Source organism: Marasmius oreades, chromosome 1 (genome assembly GCF_018924745.1).
Source record: "Marasmius oreades isolate 03SP1 chromosome 1, whole genome shotgun sequence".
NCBI classification, from domain to species: domain Eukaryota; kingdom Fungi; phylum Basidiomycota; class Agaricomycetes; order Agaricales; family Marasmiaceae; genus Marasmius; species Marasmius oreades.
Genome location: NC_057323.1, coordinates 1,716,656 through 1,732,645, shown reverse-complemented (window position 1 = coordinate 1,732,645; position 15,990 = coordinate 1,716,656). Strand labels below are relative to the sequence as shown.

The following is a 15,990-nucleotide window of genomic DNA, read 5'->3' as shown; positions in this document are numbered from 1 at the left end:
TCATCGCTTTGAAATGAACGGAACGGCTGAACTTGAACCAGTTGTCCGGATTCGCGAGCTCACAAATGAGAAGGTTAATTTCGTTTTGGAAAATGTCGACCTTGCGTACGCGAAGCCCTGATGAAGTGACGAAAAGTCTGGCTTGTCTAACTAGCCAAATAGGTTCGCAAATTCTTTACGGAGGGTGGTGATGGCAGACCTCCCCACTGTCGGTGCGTTTGCTAACAAATGTGGAGTATCTGGATTCTGCTCACGTCACTTATAGCGATAGACATGGTGGAATTTATGACCAACACTACCGTATTACCTGATGAATTCATTGCTCACCGGCTTGGGATGATACCTCTCGTCAGTACGGCCTGCGACGAAGCCATGCGATATTCTAGGGCAAGTAACTATCATTTCTCTCAAAACCTAGTCGAGTTAATTGCGAGTTTTACAGGATTGTAATTGTACCTCATCTTGCCCTTATTGTTCAATAGTCCTCCTCCTCAATGTCAGTTGTGCGGATGCTGTCACTATGGATGTCACGAGTAATCACCTCACGATCGAACCGCCAATGAATATTGATTTCGATGACACGGGAGAAGAGTTGGCTAAACGGTCGAAAGATTTCGGGACACCGGTGAACAAAAGTGCGCATCACATTTCTTTTTTTTTTCTTTCTTCCTCTCAAAGCTTGCGCGATCAAGGCTCCTGACGGCATTACAGATAGATTAGGTTCTCAACCGGTCCTGATATGTAAGATACGGAAAGGCCAGGAATTGAACGTTCGCTGTATCGCAAAAAAGGTTAAATCCGTCGGCGATCGTACCCCTTTTCCCGTTTAATCTGACTCTTAAGTTTATTTCTCCAGGGTTTAGCAAAGGAACACGCAAAGTGGTCTCCATGTTCTGCTGTTGCCTTCGAATATGACCCTCACAATAAACTCCGACATACATCTCATTGGTTTGAGGTCGACGAACGCGGTGAATGGCCTGTCAGCGAAAATGGGAAGGAGGAGGAACCACCTCGGGACGATGAATCGTTTGATTTTAACGCAAAACCCAACAAATTCTATTTTGACGTCGAGACTGACGGGAGTTTGGGACCTCAAGAAGTCGTGATGAAGGTGAATAGACTTCTTTCACCCCTTTTTCATTCATTGTGTTAATTTTCTTTCAGGGTCTCGCAGAACTACAGAAGAAGCTCGCCAACCTCATTTTAGGTCTTAAATCTCATCCCGAGGCTGATATGCTCCCCAATGCTGACCAACCCACGACTGACGCTGCCCCAGCCCCGGCTGCGGCTGCAGCATCGACCGGGTGGGGTGGAAGTAGTGGTAGCTGGGGGGATGGAGGCAGTACTGGTGCTTGGGGTGGTGCTACTAGTCCAAGTCGTGGCGGGGGTGGCACCAGCACCTGGGGAGCAAGTTCTAGTCCAGGGTCAGGAGGAGCATCGACTTGGGGGAATTCTGCTGGTTGGGGAAGTCCCACTCAGCAATCAAACGGGTGGAATGTCTAGGTTCCACGTTGCGATATGTGGGGGAAATATTATATATCTCGCGTGTAATTATATTTGCTCGTTCATACATGATATATTCTATGTAAAAGTATGGGGAAGATAACAATAAATATAAATGTCCAGTAAATGGGGCAAGGATGGTCACAGCCAGCGTGAGTTAAAGAAAAACAAAAACCATTATCTCACCAGCAACTAAGAAAGGGTTCGAGTCTGCACGGGTATCGAATTCCCTCAACGTCGTTGAGTCAATTCATAAGAATCCGTTCCTGCACGACTAGAGAAAGTAGGAGCGGGATAAGCGGGCACCGTTGCTACGCCAGGCATAGAAGGTATCACTGGTGTTTGATTCGGGGTAACCCGGCCACTCGACAGGCCTCGACGAGGCTCAGGCATAGCAAGTTCAGAAGGGCTGTCGAATATATTGTCTACGTCGTTATCTAGAAGGGATAAGCACAGAGCTCAGGGGCATTTAGAAGAGCGATGGAGGTATGACTTACGCATGCCAGCATTTGAGTCTGACAATCTCCAACCAGCAGCCGGGGTTGATCCAGAGGTGATAGGCTGATGTTTAGTGTCTCCTGCCTTGGCTTCCTCCCATGGGACTTCAGTGTAGCGTTTCGGTGCCGGAGTTGCTCCAGGATTTCCAGATGGTCCGTAGATACCTAATTCCGCCAATGTCGTTTTTAGTTGACATATCCATCGGTTCCTGCGTTTTGCTATGCGTAAGAAAGGAGAGAGGGACGAGAAAGGGAAGTTAAAACATTGATTAAACACGTATGTGCCTCTGTAGATAAGCCAAATACCTTTCAAAGCCGCTTGTTGTGAATTACTTTTATATTTGATATCAGCGCTCAGTACCATCTTCTCTTGTTCTGGGAAATCTACAATCGAACGGAGAATTATGAATCAGAGATGGCCCCCAACTCGAGCGGAAAATCAGAAAAAAACATACCGACAACATTTACATCAAATGCTGGTAGATAATCACGCCTCTGTGACTGAACAAAATAGAACATCTTGGCCCGTAATTGCTCAAGCTGTTCAAACGTCGTGTCAAACGCGACCTCGAACGTGAATGTTTCTGACAGTTGAGGGCTGCGGCGCATGTTGTAGATGAACTAGATGTGAAGACGACTAAGTTGCGGGTGTAATACGGAGATATGATACTCACCAGATCATTCAACACTTTGTTGGGTGCTTGCACAGTAGTACCAGTTCCATCAACCAAGATAGTCGTCAACAATCTGATCTCCTTCACCGAGTACGTAGCCTTGCTGACTTCAATCCTGTCCCCCACATCGAACGGATGTTTGATGAACAAGAAGATGATACTAGTGAGTACTTCAGTCAGACTGCCACCAATCAGCCAGCTCAGACCTAAATATCACACAGTGTTGGTTAATCTGTCTTTAATTGGGTAAAATATGATGTCCATACCGAGGATCAAGGTCCCAGCACCGGTAATAACCGTCGTGAATTGCGCTTCCTATCGAGAGAGTGTTAGAGAGAAAGAGTGGCTTGTGAATTTGAATACATACCAGGCAAACAGCGATAATCAACGCCGCAACGATCACATATAAACTCATGAGAATGTTGTCCAATCTTCCCACTGCACTGTCCAGATCCTGCATCGAATGCTCGATTGAAAGTTGTTCGCGATGGAAGTCCATGCATGCCATTTCTACCTCATCTCGGGAGGCGTCGCCATTTCCGTCTGTGTGATGAGGTGAGAAAGTCAGGTCTGCTGATGAGCTCGACTGAGAACTCGCCTCGGTCAAACAAGGAAAAGACACGATCCGCTTCTTCCTGCGAGGCAAAAAACTTGGTGATGTCCTCCACGAACAGGTAATCCGATCCCGGTCTGACAAACGAATAGAAAAGACGTCGAGCGAGTAAACGGGATTTATTTGCTGACTCCAGCGCCGTTTTGACCATGGCCTGAGGCGAGTTGGGTTGTAGAACAGAGCTAGTTTGAAGTTGATCAGGATTTGAAGTCGATACCAGTTCGAGGTCTTTACCTTCCAGCGATTTCTGAAGCCACGTTACCCAACGCTGTCGTTGTCGTTGTCGCAGCATTTCTGACACCTTTCAGTGCCTTTTTGAAGAATTTTCGTGTCTTGAGCGCAGTAGTCGAGTCGGCTCCTTTCAGCGTGTCTGTCCGACCTGGTATGTCCGACGAATTTCGATAAAGTGTAACGAGAGACCTGACGGCAAATTTTTGATCTGCGATACGCTCTGGAGACGCGAGTCAGTTCGGGAAATATGCTAACAGCGACCGAGTGTGGCGCACCAGCGTAGCTCCTTTCGTGAAATTTCCCCGCAATCCACTGAATCGCAAACTTTTCGAATAGTAAAACCGCTGCACAGAGGTAGATGCCGAAAAGAAGCTTGGAAATGAAGTCAATGATATGTTTACTACTATCAGAGGCGTCTGATCGTTGTCTTCTATTGATCAATGGTTGCCAGGAAATCCACAACGCAAGAGTCCAGACGAACAAGGCGACATAGCGGTGAAGCACTGCAGCCCAGTCGATGTACTTCCGCGTTCCGAAAGCGACGACACCAATGGTAGACCTGATGATTCCAGGTAGTATACGCGATAGAGCGAGAGCGGCCCACCAGCCTGGTAACAGATTTGCATTTCAGCGAACGGGTCTCTTACAAGACTTGGGTCGCAACGCACCTCCCCATACAATGCTTAGCCAGATACTCCACCACAATAGCTTCACTGCCCAAATTTCACCGTTGGGATAAGTTGTAAATTGCAAGATAGCTAGACCAGTTATTAGTGGAAGCCATTTCGATACTAAAGCATGCGGGCTTACCAGGAATCCATATGATGCCCATGACTGGTATGATGAACAGGAACCATCTCGTCACGATAGATACATTCAGGAGGTAGTGGTAGACTTTAGACACCTATGACAGCGAGCTCAATAGCCATTACAAAACCGTAAGCAGAAAATGGTTAACCTTGTTTTGAGGTAGATCCCCGTCTGCGAATGCTAGATGATTTTCCTTTGCATTTCTGGAATCAAACTCTTCGTACGAATGCTCAAATCTTTTGAGCATGTCCCAACTCGAATTACGACTGAGTCCTGGTCGTGGGCTGGTGTCCGGGGTGGGCATACCGGGAATAGCACCACGTTCAGCGAAATCGGCAGAGGTTCCTTGGTTGAGTTGGACTCTTCTTTGGTTCGGGTCGATTAAAGAGGTTTGTGAACTGGTTGCTTTGCCCAGGTTCGGTTGAGGAGGATACATGATGGTGAATGAAAAGAATGTAAGAGCAACTCAACAGAGAAGCTTGAGTCCAGTGACCACTACGATTTATGGCCAGTCGACAAAGATGGGAAAGGGAATTCGTGGGAGACTCAGGTTGTACCCTTATGAAGTTACTCCATTGGCCCCTGGAAACCACACTGATAGAGGAGTTCCTTCCTCTGCTGCTATCTATGTACAGTAGTTCCTATTTCCTTTGTCCACCTGCGAGACACTACAACGGTTTATCATGCCATACAGTACCTGAAGTTCTTAGGTCTCACGCCCCTATCCGGGTATAAAGGCATGTACCCGCCGGAACGTCGGTGATTCTGAAGGGAACTATGCAAGAACAATCTAAGTACAGTTTAATGGTATTCAATCGGTGTGTAATTTAGGTTACACGACAACTATACACAGGTGTAAAATTTAAGCAGTTGCAGTACTGCAAGATAGATAGAGTAACTAGGATAGCAAGGAAACAGATAATACAGTGAGCCGTTCATTTGTATGGATTAAATCATGCAGGATGATTACTGGCAAAGTAGGTGGCGGATACAATAAGGTTGATGAGGTTATTGGCGAACACGAATTCGAAGATTGAACAGCATTGCGGACCGCAGTCGACCGGCGAGCGGTCAAGAATAAAGGTAGTCGGCAAGATCAGCGTAGACCTCGTTTGGTCTTGAACCAATAGTGGCATGGAGGACAGTATTCTTCGGTGGTGTATGTGATAGTTTCTTTACGGTCGGGACCGTAATACTATAATAAATTTCGGGCATGATTAATTAATAAGATATGAGAAAGTGGGAACAACACACGAGATTGCACTCGGGGGACTTGCAGTTAACGGGATGCCTAGCGGACAATGTGCAGGTAGAACGTCCACAGTCGAGTTTCCTTACATCCCGCGTCTAGAAAGTACAGTAAACTTGGCGTACGATGACTTGGCCGAGGTTAGATCGGAAGTCACCTTGACATAATGTCCGCAACCGTACTTGGTGCCCTCCCTAGATAAGTCGAAAGTAAGATGAGAGAAATGAGCAGAAATTTTCTGAGCAAGACGTACGTCTCAAGGTTGCACATGGATAGAGACTTTGAGGTGAAATTTAGGCGTCGGAATAATCGAAAAGGGGGGACAACGGTCGAGGCGGGACATGGTCGCTTTTATAGTAATGTCGCGCTGCGCGGAGTTCAAATTTCCTTCCATGAAACTACGTCACGAAATGCTGTCACAGCCGATTCGGACATCAGGAGGTCACAGGCCGAAATCACAGCCGTCACAACTTCCTCTTCTGGACGGCATCGTGTTATGTCATTAAGCCATGAACACCACCGCCAGTGCTGTCACCACTCGCTCAAGGACTGGCCTTTTTCTCTCTTACCGTGATTCCAGGTCTTCGTCTACTCGGTTCTCTCGTTCAAGACGAAGAAATTCTTATGATGAACCCGACGCCACTGCAGATGACGAGGAACAAGGTCTTATGTCCACGAATCATACTTCAGTCGATATAGACCTGCCTCCCAAGTGGTCAGTTCTTCGTGTTCTTTTCCCAGATATCACTTCAGTTCGAATTCTTTGTCCCTTATGCAGGGTAGACATATCAGAACAAGTCCATTTCGTTCTTGCAGATACACAAGCGAAGAGTATGGATGTCTCGTGTTAAGAATGTCACAAACAGCGCCTTACTACGCCTACTCGCACCCTAGTTGCTCAGTTGGAGAAACTGCACGCTAAGCATGTCCTACCCGGTTTTACGGACCGGTCTCGCGAGGAACAGGAAATCGAGGCAATGACTACGGATATAACCAAGGCTTGCACTACTTTTCGAGGAATCATATCCAATCTTTTGACTCTCTTTTCCCGAAATAGGATTTCCGAACATGTCAGTCTCTAATTCAACGAATCAACCCCACGAACCTGCATCTATTTCCTCCACAATCCGATGCATCAAAGTCCGAGGGACAGGCTGCTAAGAACGTCCAGCGTGCTCTCGCCGCGAAGGTTCAGGATATGAGTGCAACCTTTCGGAAGAAACAGAGGATATATATGGAAAGTACGTATCGCGTTCTTTTTGGTTAACCCCTTGTCGCCCGTTATTTTTCCGTCCTTTCCTCGCGTCCTACAGCTCATGTGCTTTAGACGCAACGCGCCCTACTACGCCGCGTTTCACGTCACATTAATTTCAGAGTCATGAGACCGACTATGTCGCTTATTTTGCCTATTTTCCTTGAGCTTTCACTGACGTGCGGGTTCATCTTACTTCTCGACATAGAACTTCAGGGTCATGCGATAAAAAATCAGGATCTATTGATTGCCTCAGGCACTATATCGCTACGAGGGTCGGCCGGAATGAGTGCTGTCGATGACGACGTGGAAGCAGCGGTGGGTCTCGTTCTGTATTTAACGCCACTTTGCTGAAGACGCTATTGGTTTCTTTGTTTTGCCGTAAACTGAAACTGTCGCTTCATTCATTCATTTGACTTCTACGTCGAATCTTGTCGAATACATGGCCTGCTTCGGTTCCTTTCCTTTCTCACGACGAACTGATTGCTCTCTAGACACACACACAATCTCAGTCACTATCACTTTCTCAAGCCGATCCTTTAGATCTTCAGAGGCGTGACCGCGAACTTACGGAAATCGCAAAGTCTATCGCTTCCCTGGCGGAATTATTCAAGGATCTTTCGGCGCTGGTCATCGATCAAGGCACTCTACTGGACAGTATTGAGTATAACATTGAGCAGACTGCCGTTGAGATGGACGAAGCCGTTAAAGAGCTAAATACAGCCACAAGGTAAACTATATCTTGTTCTAGCTCTCCTGTCAAATACTGGTTGACATACCGTCACTTGAACAGATATCAGAAAAGTACCGGAAGGCGGAGTTGCATCTTCCTCCTGTTACTTATCATTTTTGGATTGATTATTGCGATAATCTACAAGCCGAGACGACATCCCAAGCCGGAATCTATCCCTTCGTCGGCCGAATCTTTCTCACCTGCGCTGTAGAACCCTCGGAGAGGGTGGAGAGGATGTGAAAATGTAGCGGAAGGCAAGAAGGGTCAGCGCTCAGTACTCAGTGCTCACCTTTGGTTCTAATTCTATTACGATATCCGGTTCATACTAATACATGACCTCCGCCTACGATGGATTTAATCACCTAGGATTATTTTCGTTCAAGTTCCTTTTGGGGGGCTTCAATTGAAAGTCTAAAAGAGTGGAGAGGCGAGTCTTTTTCTCGGTCGGATCCTATGGCAACAATAGTCGATTCGAGTTGTACATCAGTGATCATAGTGGAGCGTGTTCGTACACACAACGCGGAAATGGAATGTTCGGGTGTTCATGAATCAACGCGCGTGTACCCTGGCGCCCTAGCACCGTGTGTCCCAGCATAGTCTGGCCAGATAGGCAATATATTGGTTCGGACACCTACTGCCCACGAGCGGAAGCATACGGACAATGGAGCGGTTGAGTAGCCCAGAGACCGTCCGCGTATGGCTATGGCTAAGGCAATGGAGGCCGCGTACGTTATGTATGATGTTTCGGCAAAAACTACTGATCCGTCGGGTAATTTTACAAAACCCACGCTGTAGTGCCGGAGGCGGCAGTCCATATCATCATTTCTCTAGATTTAGTTGTCGACTCTTTGTCTATTGTCTATCGATTGTGTTACAATAAAGCACGGCTAACCATTCTACCACTTGACAGCCAACCCTATCACCTCGCTCCCAACCGCACGATACTGCGTCCTGAATGGCGAATATAGCGCGTCGGAACGACAAAGTTCCTGTGTGATATCGATGTAAAGCTGATCTGATATCCTTGTCATATGGCTTGTCCAACTCTGACCCGCAATCTTTATTTCCCCAAGCTCTTCTTTGACTTCTCCATCTCCATCAGGAGAGCCTGAGGGCGTTGATAGATCATGCCAATAGACTTCCTCAACCTTTTTGTTCCATTCCCTGTTTCCCCATCGCGTTCCGGAGCCCGCTTCGACTGACGCACCGTTGCTGCCCCAGTCACGAGTGAACCCTTCTTCGTCCAATAACATTCCTTTCATCGCGGCTGCCGGAGGTTTCAACTGTCCGCCACCGTTGACACACCCTCCGGGACATGCCATAACCTCGACGTAGTCATAGCCTACATTCTCGTTTGCGCTTGATCCATCCATCGCACCTCTTCTGCCTCTTCTGGCGGCAGTTCCTCTACCGGTGAGTTTCCCTGCGGCACCGGCACCTGTTCGGACGCCACTTTCCTTCCCGACCTTCCTCACTACGTTCTGGAGATTTCTAAACCCGTAGCATTTCGCTCCCTTGAACACCACTTCTCCTTCGCGTTTCCTGAGGACGTATTCCTCGTAATCAGCGTTTCGGATCTGTTTCACAGAAAGCTCTAATGGAACTTCTGAGCGCTCTATGACGTGAGACATGACGGTGTCGAGGTATGAGCCTGATGAACTCCCCGAGTGTCGCAAAAGCTCTGGGAATGTATAATCCGCCACTCCCGGACCCGTGCCTATCGACGATTCAGGGCCAGTGCTAGGTGGCAGTTCCAATTCGCCGGGAACTGCAGCCGCTAGATTGAAGTTCTTTTCCTGAACAAGCCTTTCTAGTTCCCCCGTTGTGATAACACAGTCTACCTCGCGTGTTGAATACACATCGTTGTAGAAATCACTCCTTGATGCCTCGAGCTTCTTGTCGTAGCACGGCATCACCGTGACGTGGTAAATCCCGTCAGGTCTACCATGTATGATCCGCACACCGCAAGCGTTCGAACAGATTGCGTGGAAATGAACATTAATGTGAAGAAAAGTGAAGAAGAGTCAGAAAAGGAAAACCGCAGATCAGTCAATCGAAACAAGTGGGAAGTGACAAGACGCGCACAATTTACCCCATTTCCTCCCCATCCACTCCTTCACTAAGGTTCCCATGGTCTGTTGTGGGCTCTTGGTGTTGGAGATAAAGGGCAACATTTCTGAATGCGTCTTTTCGGCATAGCAGATCCAGCCTGGACACGCGCTCGATAGCATCGGTAATTGAGGTGGATCCGTCGTATCGCCAACGGTTTTGAGCCTCTCTCTATGTTTCTCTCTTCGTTCAATAAACTCTTGTAAATGCTCCCTAAGCGCCACATGCCTCGCGAATGTTGTATCAAATACGTAGCAGAACCCTAACACTTCCTTGCAAAACACGCGCAGTCGGCGGAGAACTTGCCTTGGTGTCACACGCGACTGAGCACTATTGGATGATATCGAAGCAGCCAAAGACGCGAGCGTTTGTGGAGATATTGATATGACTGGAATCTTCCGTTTCGACGGCGGGGAAATAGAGGTGTTCTCTTCGAGAAAGTTCAACACTTCCGTGTGGGATTGGAGTGTTATGAGAACAGATTCTGCAGAGGTGATACAGCCACTGTGAAAGTCCAAACCCCTATTAGCGTCAAACCGGTAGAAAATTTATCAACGACTCTGACCTACACGCTAAACAATCATTCAAGTTGACTTGTGCTTGCTCCAACTGTTTTCCACCCGAGTCCCCGTATCTCGTCGAAGATGTGCCATTGATGACCTTGTTCTCTGCTGCAGAATCACCGTAGGGTCTCGTTGTGACTTCGTAATAGGCCCCGCTCGAATCGATGCGGATCTCCGTCTGTCCAGGGCGGGTAACTCGTTTGTTCTCGAGCGAATGGAGAAACAAAAAGGAAATGCTAGAACATACCGAAGCGGTACCTTGGTCCGTTCCTTCTTCATCCTGCGAACGAACTTGTTCGACTGGTTTGATGCATATTTGAGAGGGTGTGATGAAGTCATTCAGATCTGTGAGAGTCTATTCATCGAAGTTAAAAGCCAAGACGTGAGTGCTACGAAGACTAAACGTGGTAGCAAGAGACGAACTAGAGCACCAGAAAAAGTCATGCTTGTGAATAAATCAAAAGGACGATGGAAGATAGAAACGAACGTACAATTTCAGTCCATGTTGTTCTGACAAAAATCTTCGCTGAGTCATGACGCTATTACGCCTCGGCTGTCCGACACCATTTATTTTTTTTCACCATGGTTCGCCTCATCACTCACAATCTCCTCGCTTGCCATGCAAAGGGCTGTAATTCCAACAACTTCCCCCTCAAGTTCAAGGATGTACAAGTAGAAATTCGCGAAGCAGAACTCAACCCAGATTTTCTCAAACATTTCCTCACAAAACTCGAGTGGAAAGCTCTCATCGATTCTGCGAAGGAGGCACGTACGTCCGATCCTCACTCAAAAGAGTGTTGTTTTACTGATTCATGAGGGTTTCTATATAGCTTGGTGACACTTCTTTGCCTATCGAACAGCCCGAGATGTTGGACGATGAGTTTCTCAAAAATTTACATCATGTTTTGCTTGAAGTAACGGTTCAAACCTGGTTTATCTCACGTCGGTTCTGACTTTCTAGTTCCCCAGATCCACGTAGAAGAGGGTGTGATGGTCTGTCCCAATTGCAATCACAACTATCCCATATCAAATGGCATACCGAACATGGTACGTCCTCAATAGCCATCAAGCGGAGCACGAAGTCTCATTTGGTTGCAGCTCCTTGCTGAGCATGAAATAGGTTAATGCAGTTCGACCGTTGTGCGCCAAGTCCAACCACAATTGGCGGTTTGGTTTGACGACTTTACATTACATCCAATGTTGCTGTACGTGTACACACCACCAGAGAAGTACGAATAAAGAAATGCTACATGATAAGAGTTATACGAACTTTTCAAAAGGCCCTAATCCGCTGCTAACTGGAGCTTGATCTCGGCGATGGCACGCGCCGGGTTGAGTCCCTTAGGGCAAGTTCGCGCACCTGCATGAAATGGTCAGTGCAAGTTCAATACCGATAACCTACGGAATCCTCACAGTTGAAAATAGTGTGACATCTGTACATGCTCATCTCATTCTGTAGCTTCTCCTTGCGTTGAGCACCTTTCGCGTCCTAAAATAGAGAAAAACAGTGAGCGGAGATAGAGAGAAAGTAAGATGCATCGCACCCTGGAATCAATAATCCACCGGTAAGCTTGCATCAATGTAGCGGGACCAAGGTATTCGTCCTGGTTCCACCAATACGATGGGCAAGAAGTGGAACAACAGGCACACAGGATACATTCATATAACCCATCAAGTTTACGACGATCCTCTTGAGACTGAATGAATTCGCCTGAAGAACGAGGTCAGTCGTGTGACTGGAAGGAACAGCAGAAGAACCCACCCTTCTCAGGAGGATTGTCATTTTGCAGATAGGGTTCAATCGACTTGTATTGCTGATAGAACTGTGTCAAGTCAGGTACCAAATCCTTCACAATATACACTAAATGCCAAGAGCTTCAGTCAGTCACGATATCAGGAACCAGTTGAAAGTTGTACTGACTGTGAGGAAGAGGATAAACCTTGGTATCTTTGGAGCTATTTCTGTCAATTCGGCAAAGGCATGCAAGAGTGTTTTGCCCGTTGATGTTCATTGCGCAAGAACCGCAGATCCCCTCTCTGCATGATCGTCGGAAGGTCAAGGTTGGATCAATGTCATTCTTAATCTTGATAAGAGCATCGAGAATCTAAAAGAAAGGGTCAAGTTTAACATGCCTGCTATATGACCTGTAAAGGACCCAGAACACACCATAGGTCCACACTGGTTAAGGTCGATTGTGTATGATTGCAAGGTCGGCTTCTTGGAAGGTTCATCTGGGTTCTGGACGAGAATGGAGTCAGTACCAGAACATGATGAGTCCCACAGAACTTACCCAACGGTAAATCTTGAACTCTTTGTTCAGAATCGGCTTCTGCAAAGGCTCTGCCTGGAAAGCTGGAAGCGTGGAAGAGAATGCCCTAGTATGAGGGCGGGACACCCTTTTAGTGGCAGCGCGTAGGGCAGATACCGAGGCCTGCATGGAGGATGTGGAAAGGAGTGGAGGAAGGTAAATCGGTGACTTGGAGGGGAAATCGCGTGAATTCGGAAGACCGGTGCAGTCAGCCAATGAGCATCAAGGAGTTACGGACGGCCTACCACACAGCCACCGGACACCGTGACTGCTGTCTCATGCTGAATCTTCCTTACGCCTCTACATACTTTCCTTACTCGCAAAGCCTTCAGCCAGAACTTAGAACTCGATGACTGTCCTACTGGAAACTCTGTGAAACCTATAATCTGAACACTCCGCCGTCGGATTTGAACAAGAAGCGCATGTCTCAGATCATCCGTGATCACCCTATTACTGCTCAGGAATCCAATCCTAGCTTTTGTCTAACCTGGAAGTGGACAGACAAGATGTTTTTCGAATTGAGGAGTAATATTTTGCCACATGGAAAGGCATGTCCTGACAAGATCCATACTGTAAGCCAGGACCTTATGCATATGCCTTGCTGCTATTTATTTAAACCCAGCTACAGGTGAAAATGACCCGTCGTTCGACAACATCTCGCGACGGAAACAAAGGACGCTATTTCGCAAGCGTAGTCAATATACTTGCACCAAGACCTCAAGGCCTCAACTCCTCACTACCTGGAGCGTGGGCAAGGCGGTCACCGCAAATTTCACCGTACCGCCCATACTTATCACCTTTCACTACCATGTAGTGAGTCGAATCTTCAAAGTGGCTATCGGCAGAGAGTCATGTCTGGAGGACCGCGATTTGACTTGGAATAGTTTGGCAAACTGCTCCCCATTCCTCGAGCAATAGCAAGGTCAATACATGGCATGTAAGGCGTTCTTAGATGCTCATTTGGTCTATGGCGGGCGGTCCACGGGTCGCGTCCTACTCCCATTGATTCACCTAGTACCCCGTCCATATTATAAAAAGATCGATCGACCCTTGTGTCCCGTCGTCAGTATCGGAAGTGAAAGTATTAATTTCTTTATAAGTAAACACTTCTTTAGAATAAAATAAATTGACCAGTGCAGCACCGGATTAGGGCTGCTCAATTCTTAATTTGACCGTCAATATTTTGACCGTTCGCGACCATCAACTGACCATCACCTAGGATTTCATACTCCGACATCGGCGGCCACGTGGTGTGCAACCCTGGCGGTCATCTCTCGCTGGATTGCCCTTCCATTGTCCTCAATGCCCACGCTAACCACTTCCGAATACATTCGACATGTCCAACGGAAAGCTCAACGATATCCAACGAGTTGGACATGGAGTCCGAGTCAGAGAGAGGCCAACGACGAAGGTTGTCAAGTTCAAGACCGGTGTATCCGAGTCAACAACCATTTGACAACCATTGGTAAAATAGAATTACTCTTCTCAGTATTGTGCCACGTACTTGCACCAGTATCTACTTTGAACCTCAAGTTTATTCATCTATGGACTACATAAATTCACTGGTTGATTTGAGTCCCACTGTACCAAGTATCGGACGCCCCGAGTTTTTGTGCGCTCATCCGCCGATCGGCTTCTGTCGGAGTATGAAATTCTAGGTGATGGTCAGTTGATGGTCGCGAACGGTCAAAATATTGACGGTCAATTTAAGAATTGAGCAGCCCTATTATAAAGCCAAAAGCTGTGATTGGGCACTTCGAGACACTTCGCCATTTGCTAATACGGACCAACAGTACTCAACAATCCGGGATGGCATTGGCAGGTCGCTGTGCTGTGAGCCTGTGTTTGACCTTTCTTTTCCGACCTCCTCCAGCACCATGATTCTATCCAGATTCACCTCCTTGACATCCTCTTTCCCGAAATACTTCCGCTCTCTCGCGACCGTACAAAGTGGTTCAAAAAGGTAACGCGAATTCCTGCCATCATTGTTGGGCCGGTTCGTTCATGGAATTTTCAGTCCAACAGGTTTGTTTACATTGAACTTCCATCCGATTTACGTCTCATGTTCAATCACAAGCGGTTGTTATGCTCAATATGGGCGGCCCATCAACCGTATGCTACCTTTCTTGACTCTGTTCATTTTTATTTCAATCGAGTTCCAGGTCGAGGAAACGCACAATTTTCTCCTTAATCTCTTCTCCGACGGAGACTTGATTCCATTGCCATTTCAAAGATACCTTGCGCCTATCATAGCTAAGAGAAGGACACCAAAAATAGAGAAGCAATATGCCGAGATTGGAGGAGGTTCTCCGATTCTTCGATACACCCAAATTCAGGGGGAGGGCATGGTCAAGTTACTCGACGAACTCCATCCAGAAACAGCACCACACAAACCCTACGTGGCATTTCGTTATGCACGCCCTCTCACCGAGGAGACTGCGCGTCAAATGAAGGCCGATGGCGTTAAGCGTGCGATTGCCTTTACCCAGTATCCTCAATATAGCTGCAGCACTACAGGCAGCAGTCTGAATGAATTGTACAGGAGAGGCAGAGCGGGAGAGTTTGGTGATGTTGAATGGAGCGTGATTGACCGTTGGGGAACGCATCCGGGATTCATTGAGGTGCGCCGGTTTCTTTCAAACATACAAAGAAAGTGAAACCTTTACCTTCTCCCTTTATAGGCTGTGGCTCAGAATATCGAAGCCTCTCTCGCTAAATATCCTCCTTCCGAAAGATCAGAAGTTGTTCTTTTATTTTCTGCCCATTCCTTACCTATGTCCGTGGTGAACCGCGGGGATCCCTATGTTCTTGAGGTTTCGGCGTCAGTATCCACAGTCATGGATCGCTTAGGACATTCAAATCCATACCGGCTTGTCTGGCAATCACAAGTCGGTCCTTCCGCATGGATGGGTATGCAAACAGGAGAAGCTTTGAAAGGTTTAGCTCGGTTAGGGAGAAAGAAGGTTATTCTCGTACCCATCGCCTTCACTAGCGACCATATCGAGACGTTGTATGAGCTTGATTTAGAGTACGCAGAAGAGGCGCGAGAAGTACGTTTCTGTCCTTCTACCTCGAGGGGTCCCATGAACGCTTACGTTTTTTCCCCCTCCTGCCAAAGCTTGGGATACGAATTGAGCGATCAGAGTCTTTAAATGATTCTCCGGTCTTCATACGAGCCCTTGCAGATATCGCCGCCGAGCATCTTAACCAGAAAAAAGTGGGACCGACGAGCTTGCAGCTTGGACTTCGGTGTCCTGGATGTACGAATGCAACATGCGGACAACAAAAAGCATGGTTCGGAAATGGAGGACGGGCGTGATTGGATGGTTTACAGGTTCAGGGTCTCAGTATATCCAGATATGTAATTGGGAAATTAGAATTAGCCATCGTTAATACGCGTGGATTCCTTTTTTCTTACACAACGGCCGCTTGCTTCCTTATGGCGCT

At 47.3% G+C, this 15,990-nt stretch overlaps 9 protein-coding genes across 10 annotated transcripts; 5 read left to right on the top strand and 4 right to left on the bottom strand.

The window, feature by feature from the left end:
• Positions 1-13: 13 nt before the first annotated feature.
• On the top strand, positions 14-1,503 carry E1B28_000492 (uncharacterized protein; the record flags this gene model as incomplete). The annotated part of the gene is made up of 7 exons (XM_043146326.1): positions 14-105; positions 163-212; positions 266-387; positions 443-635; positions 712-791; positions 857-1,111; positions 1,165-1,503. The coding sequence occupies 7 exons, from the start codon at positions 14-16 to the stop codon at positions 1,501-1,503; spliced, it is 1,131 nt and encodes a 376-aa protein (XP_043015028.1).
• Positions 1,504-1,734: 231 nt separating this feature from the next.
• On the bottom strand, positions 1,735-4,865 carry E1B28_000491 (uncharacterized protein; the record flags this gene model as incomplete). Its single annotated transcript, XM_043146325.1, has 13 exons — positions 4,477-4,865; positions 4,329-4,422; positions 4,187-4,276; positions 3,794-4,126; positions 3,522-3,738; positions 3,273-3,469; positions 3,042-3,217; positions 2,941-2,989; positions 2,675-2,880; positions 2,456-2,621; positions 2,307-2,384; positions 2,001-2,219; positions 1,735-1,940 (listed from the first exon to the last, which is right to left on the bottom strand). Exons 1-13 carry the CDS (start codon positions 4,762-4,764, stop codon positions 1,735-1,737), a joined length of 2,319 nt encoding a protein of 772 aa, XP_043015027.1. The 5' UTR covers positions 4,765-4,865.
• A 254-nt stretch (positions 4,866-5,119) lies between these two features.
• E1B28_000490 (uncharacterized protein) lies at positions 5,120-5,915 on the bottom strand. Its single transcript, XM_043146324.1, has 4 exons — positions 5,831-5,915; positions 5,735-5,771; positions 5,583-5,675; positions 5,120-5,523 (listed from the first exon to the last, which is right to left on the bottom strand). The coding sequence occupies exons 1-4, from the start codon at positions 5,845-5,847 to the stop codon at positions 5,425-5,427; spliced, it is 246 nt and encodes an 81-aa protein (XP_043015026.1). The 5' UTR covers positions 5,848-5,915; the 3' UTR covers positions 5,120-5,424.
• A 136-nt stretch (positions 5,916-6,051) lies between these two features.
• On the top strand, positions 6,052-8,151 carry E1B28_000489 (uncharacterized protein). The gene is made up of 7 exons (XM_043146323.1): positions 6,052-6,292; positions 6,356-6,408; positions 6,472-6,575; positions 6,635-6,818; positions 7,038-7,147; positions 7,324-7,559; positions 7,623-8,151. Exons 1-7 carry the CDS (start codon positions 6,087-6,089, stop codon positions 7,771-7,773), a joined length of 1,044 nt encoding a protein of 347 aa, XP_043015025.1. The 5' UTR covers positions 6,052-6,086; the 3' UTR covers positions 7,774-8,151.
• Positions 8,152-8,346: 195 nt separating this feature from the next.
• Positions 8,347-10,748, bottom strand: E1B28_000488 (uncharacterized protein). The gene is made up of 4 exons (XM_043146322.1): positions 10,658-10,748; positions 10,237-10,589; positions 9,648-10,175; positions 8,347-9,503 (listed from the first exon to the last, which is right to left on the bottom strand). The coding sequence occupies exons 1-4, from the start codon at positions 10,676-10,678 to the stop codon at positions 8,459-8,461; spliced, it is 1,947 nt and encodes a 648-aa protein (XP_043015024.1). The 5' UTR covers positions 10,679-10,748; the 3' UTR covers positions 8,347-8,458.
• Positions 10,749-10,956: 208 nt separating this feature from the next.
• On the top strand, positions 10,957-11,411 carry E1B28_000487 (uncharacterized protein). Its single transcript, XM_043146321.1, has 4 exons — positions 10,957-11,003; positions 11,065-11,148; positions 11,204-11,281; positions 11,333-11,411. Exons 2-4 carry the CDS (start codon positions 11,101-11,103, stop codon positions 11,357-11,359), a joined length of 153 nt encoding a protein of 50 aa, XP_043015023.1. The 5' UTR covers positions 10,957-11,003; positions 11,065-11,100; the 3' UTR covers positions 11,360-11,411.
• A 104-nt stretch (positions 11,412-11,515) lies between these two features.
• Positions 11,516-12,705, bottom strand: SDH2 (succinate dehydrogenase complex, subunit B). Its single transcript, XM_043146320.1, has 7 exons — positions 12,526-12,705; positions 12,402-12,473; positions 12,156-12,339; positions 11,997-12,095; positions 11,779-11,945; positions 11,648-11,723; positions 11,516-11,594 (listed from the first exon to the last, which is right to left on the bottom strand). The coding sequence occupies exons 1-7, from the start codon at positions 12,670-12,672 to the stop codon at positions 11,518-11,520; spliced, it is 822 nt and encodes a 273-aa protein (XP_043015022.1). The 5' UTR covers positions 12,673-12,705; the 3' UTR covers positions 11,516-11,517.
• A 101-nt stretch (positions 12,706-12,806) lies between these two features.
• E1B28_000485 (uncharacterized protein) lies at positions 12,807-13,555 on the top strand. Its single transcript, XM_043146319.1, has 2 exons — positions 12,807-13,115; positions 13,166-13,555. The coding sequence occupies exons 1-2, from the start codon at positions 12,966-12,968 to the stop codon at positions 13,355-13,357; spliced, it is 342 nt and encodes a 113-aa protein (XP_043015021.1). The 5' UTR covers positions 12,807-12,965; the 3' UTR covers positions 13,358-13,555.
• A 734-nt stretch (positions 13,556-14,289) lies between these two features.
• E1B28_000484 (uncharacterized protein) lies at positions 14,290-15,970 on the top strand. 2 transcript variants are annotated; one of them, XM_043146317.1, is made up of 6 exons: positions 14,290-14,506; positions 14,561-14,568; positions 14,621-14,655; positions 14,706-15,164; positions 15,225-15,593; positions 15,662-15,970. In XM_043146317.1, exons 1-6 carry the CDS (start codon positions 14,421-14,423, stop codon positions 15,860-15,862), a joined length of 1,158 nt encoding a protein of 385 aa, XP_043015019.1. In that variant the 5' UTR covers positions 14,290-14,420; the 3' UTR covers positions 15,863-15,970. The 2 variants fall into 2 exon arrangements, with proteins under 2 accessions (XP_043015019.1, XP_043015020.1); XM_043146318.1 differs by having other exon boundaries at positions 14,621-15,164.
• Positions 15,971-15,990: the final 20 nt, after the last annotated feature.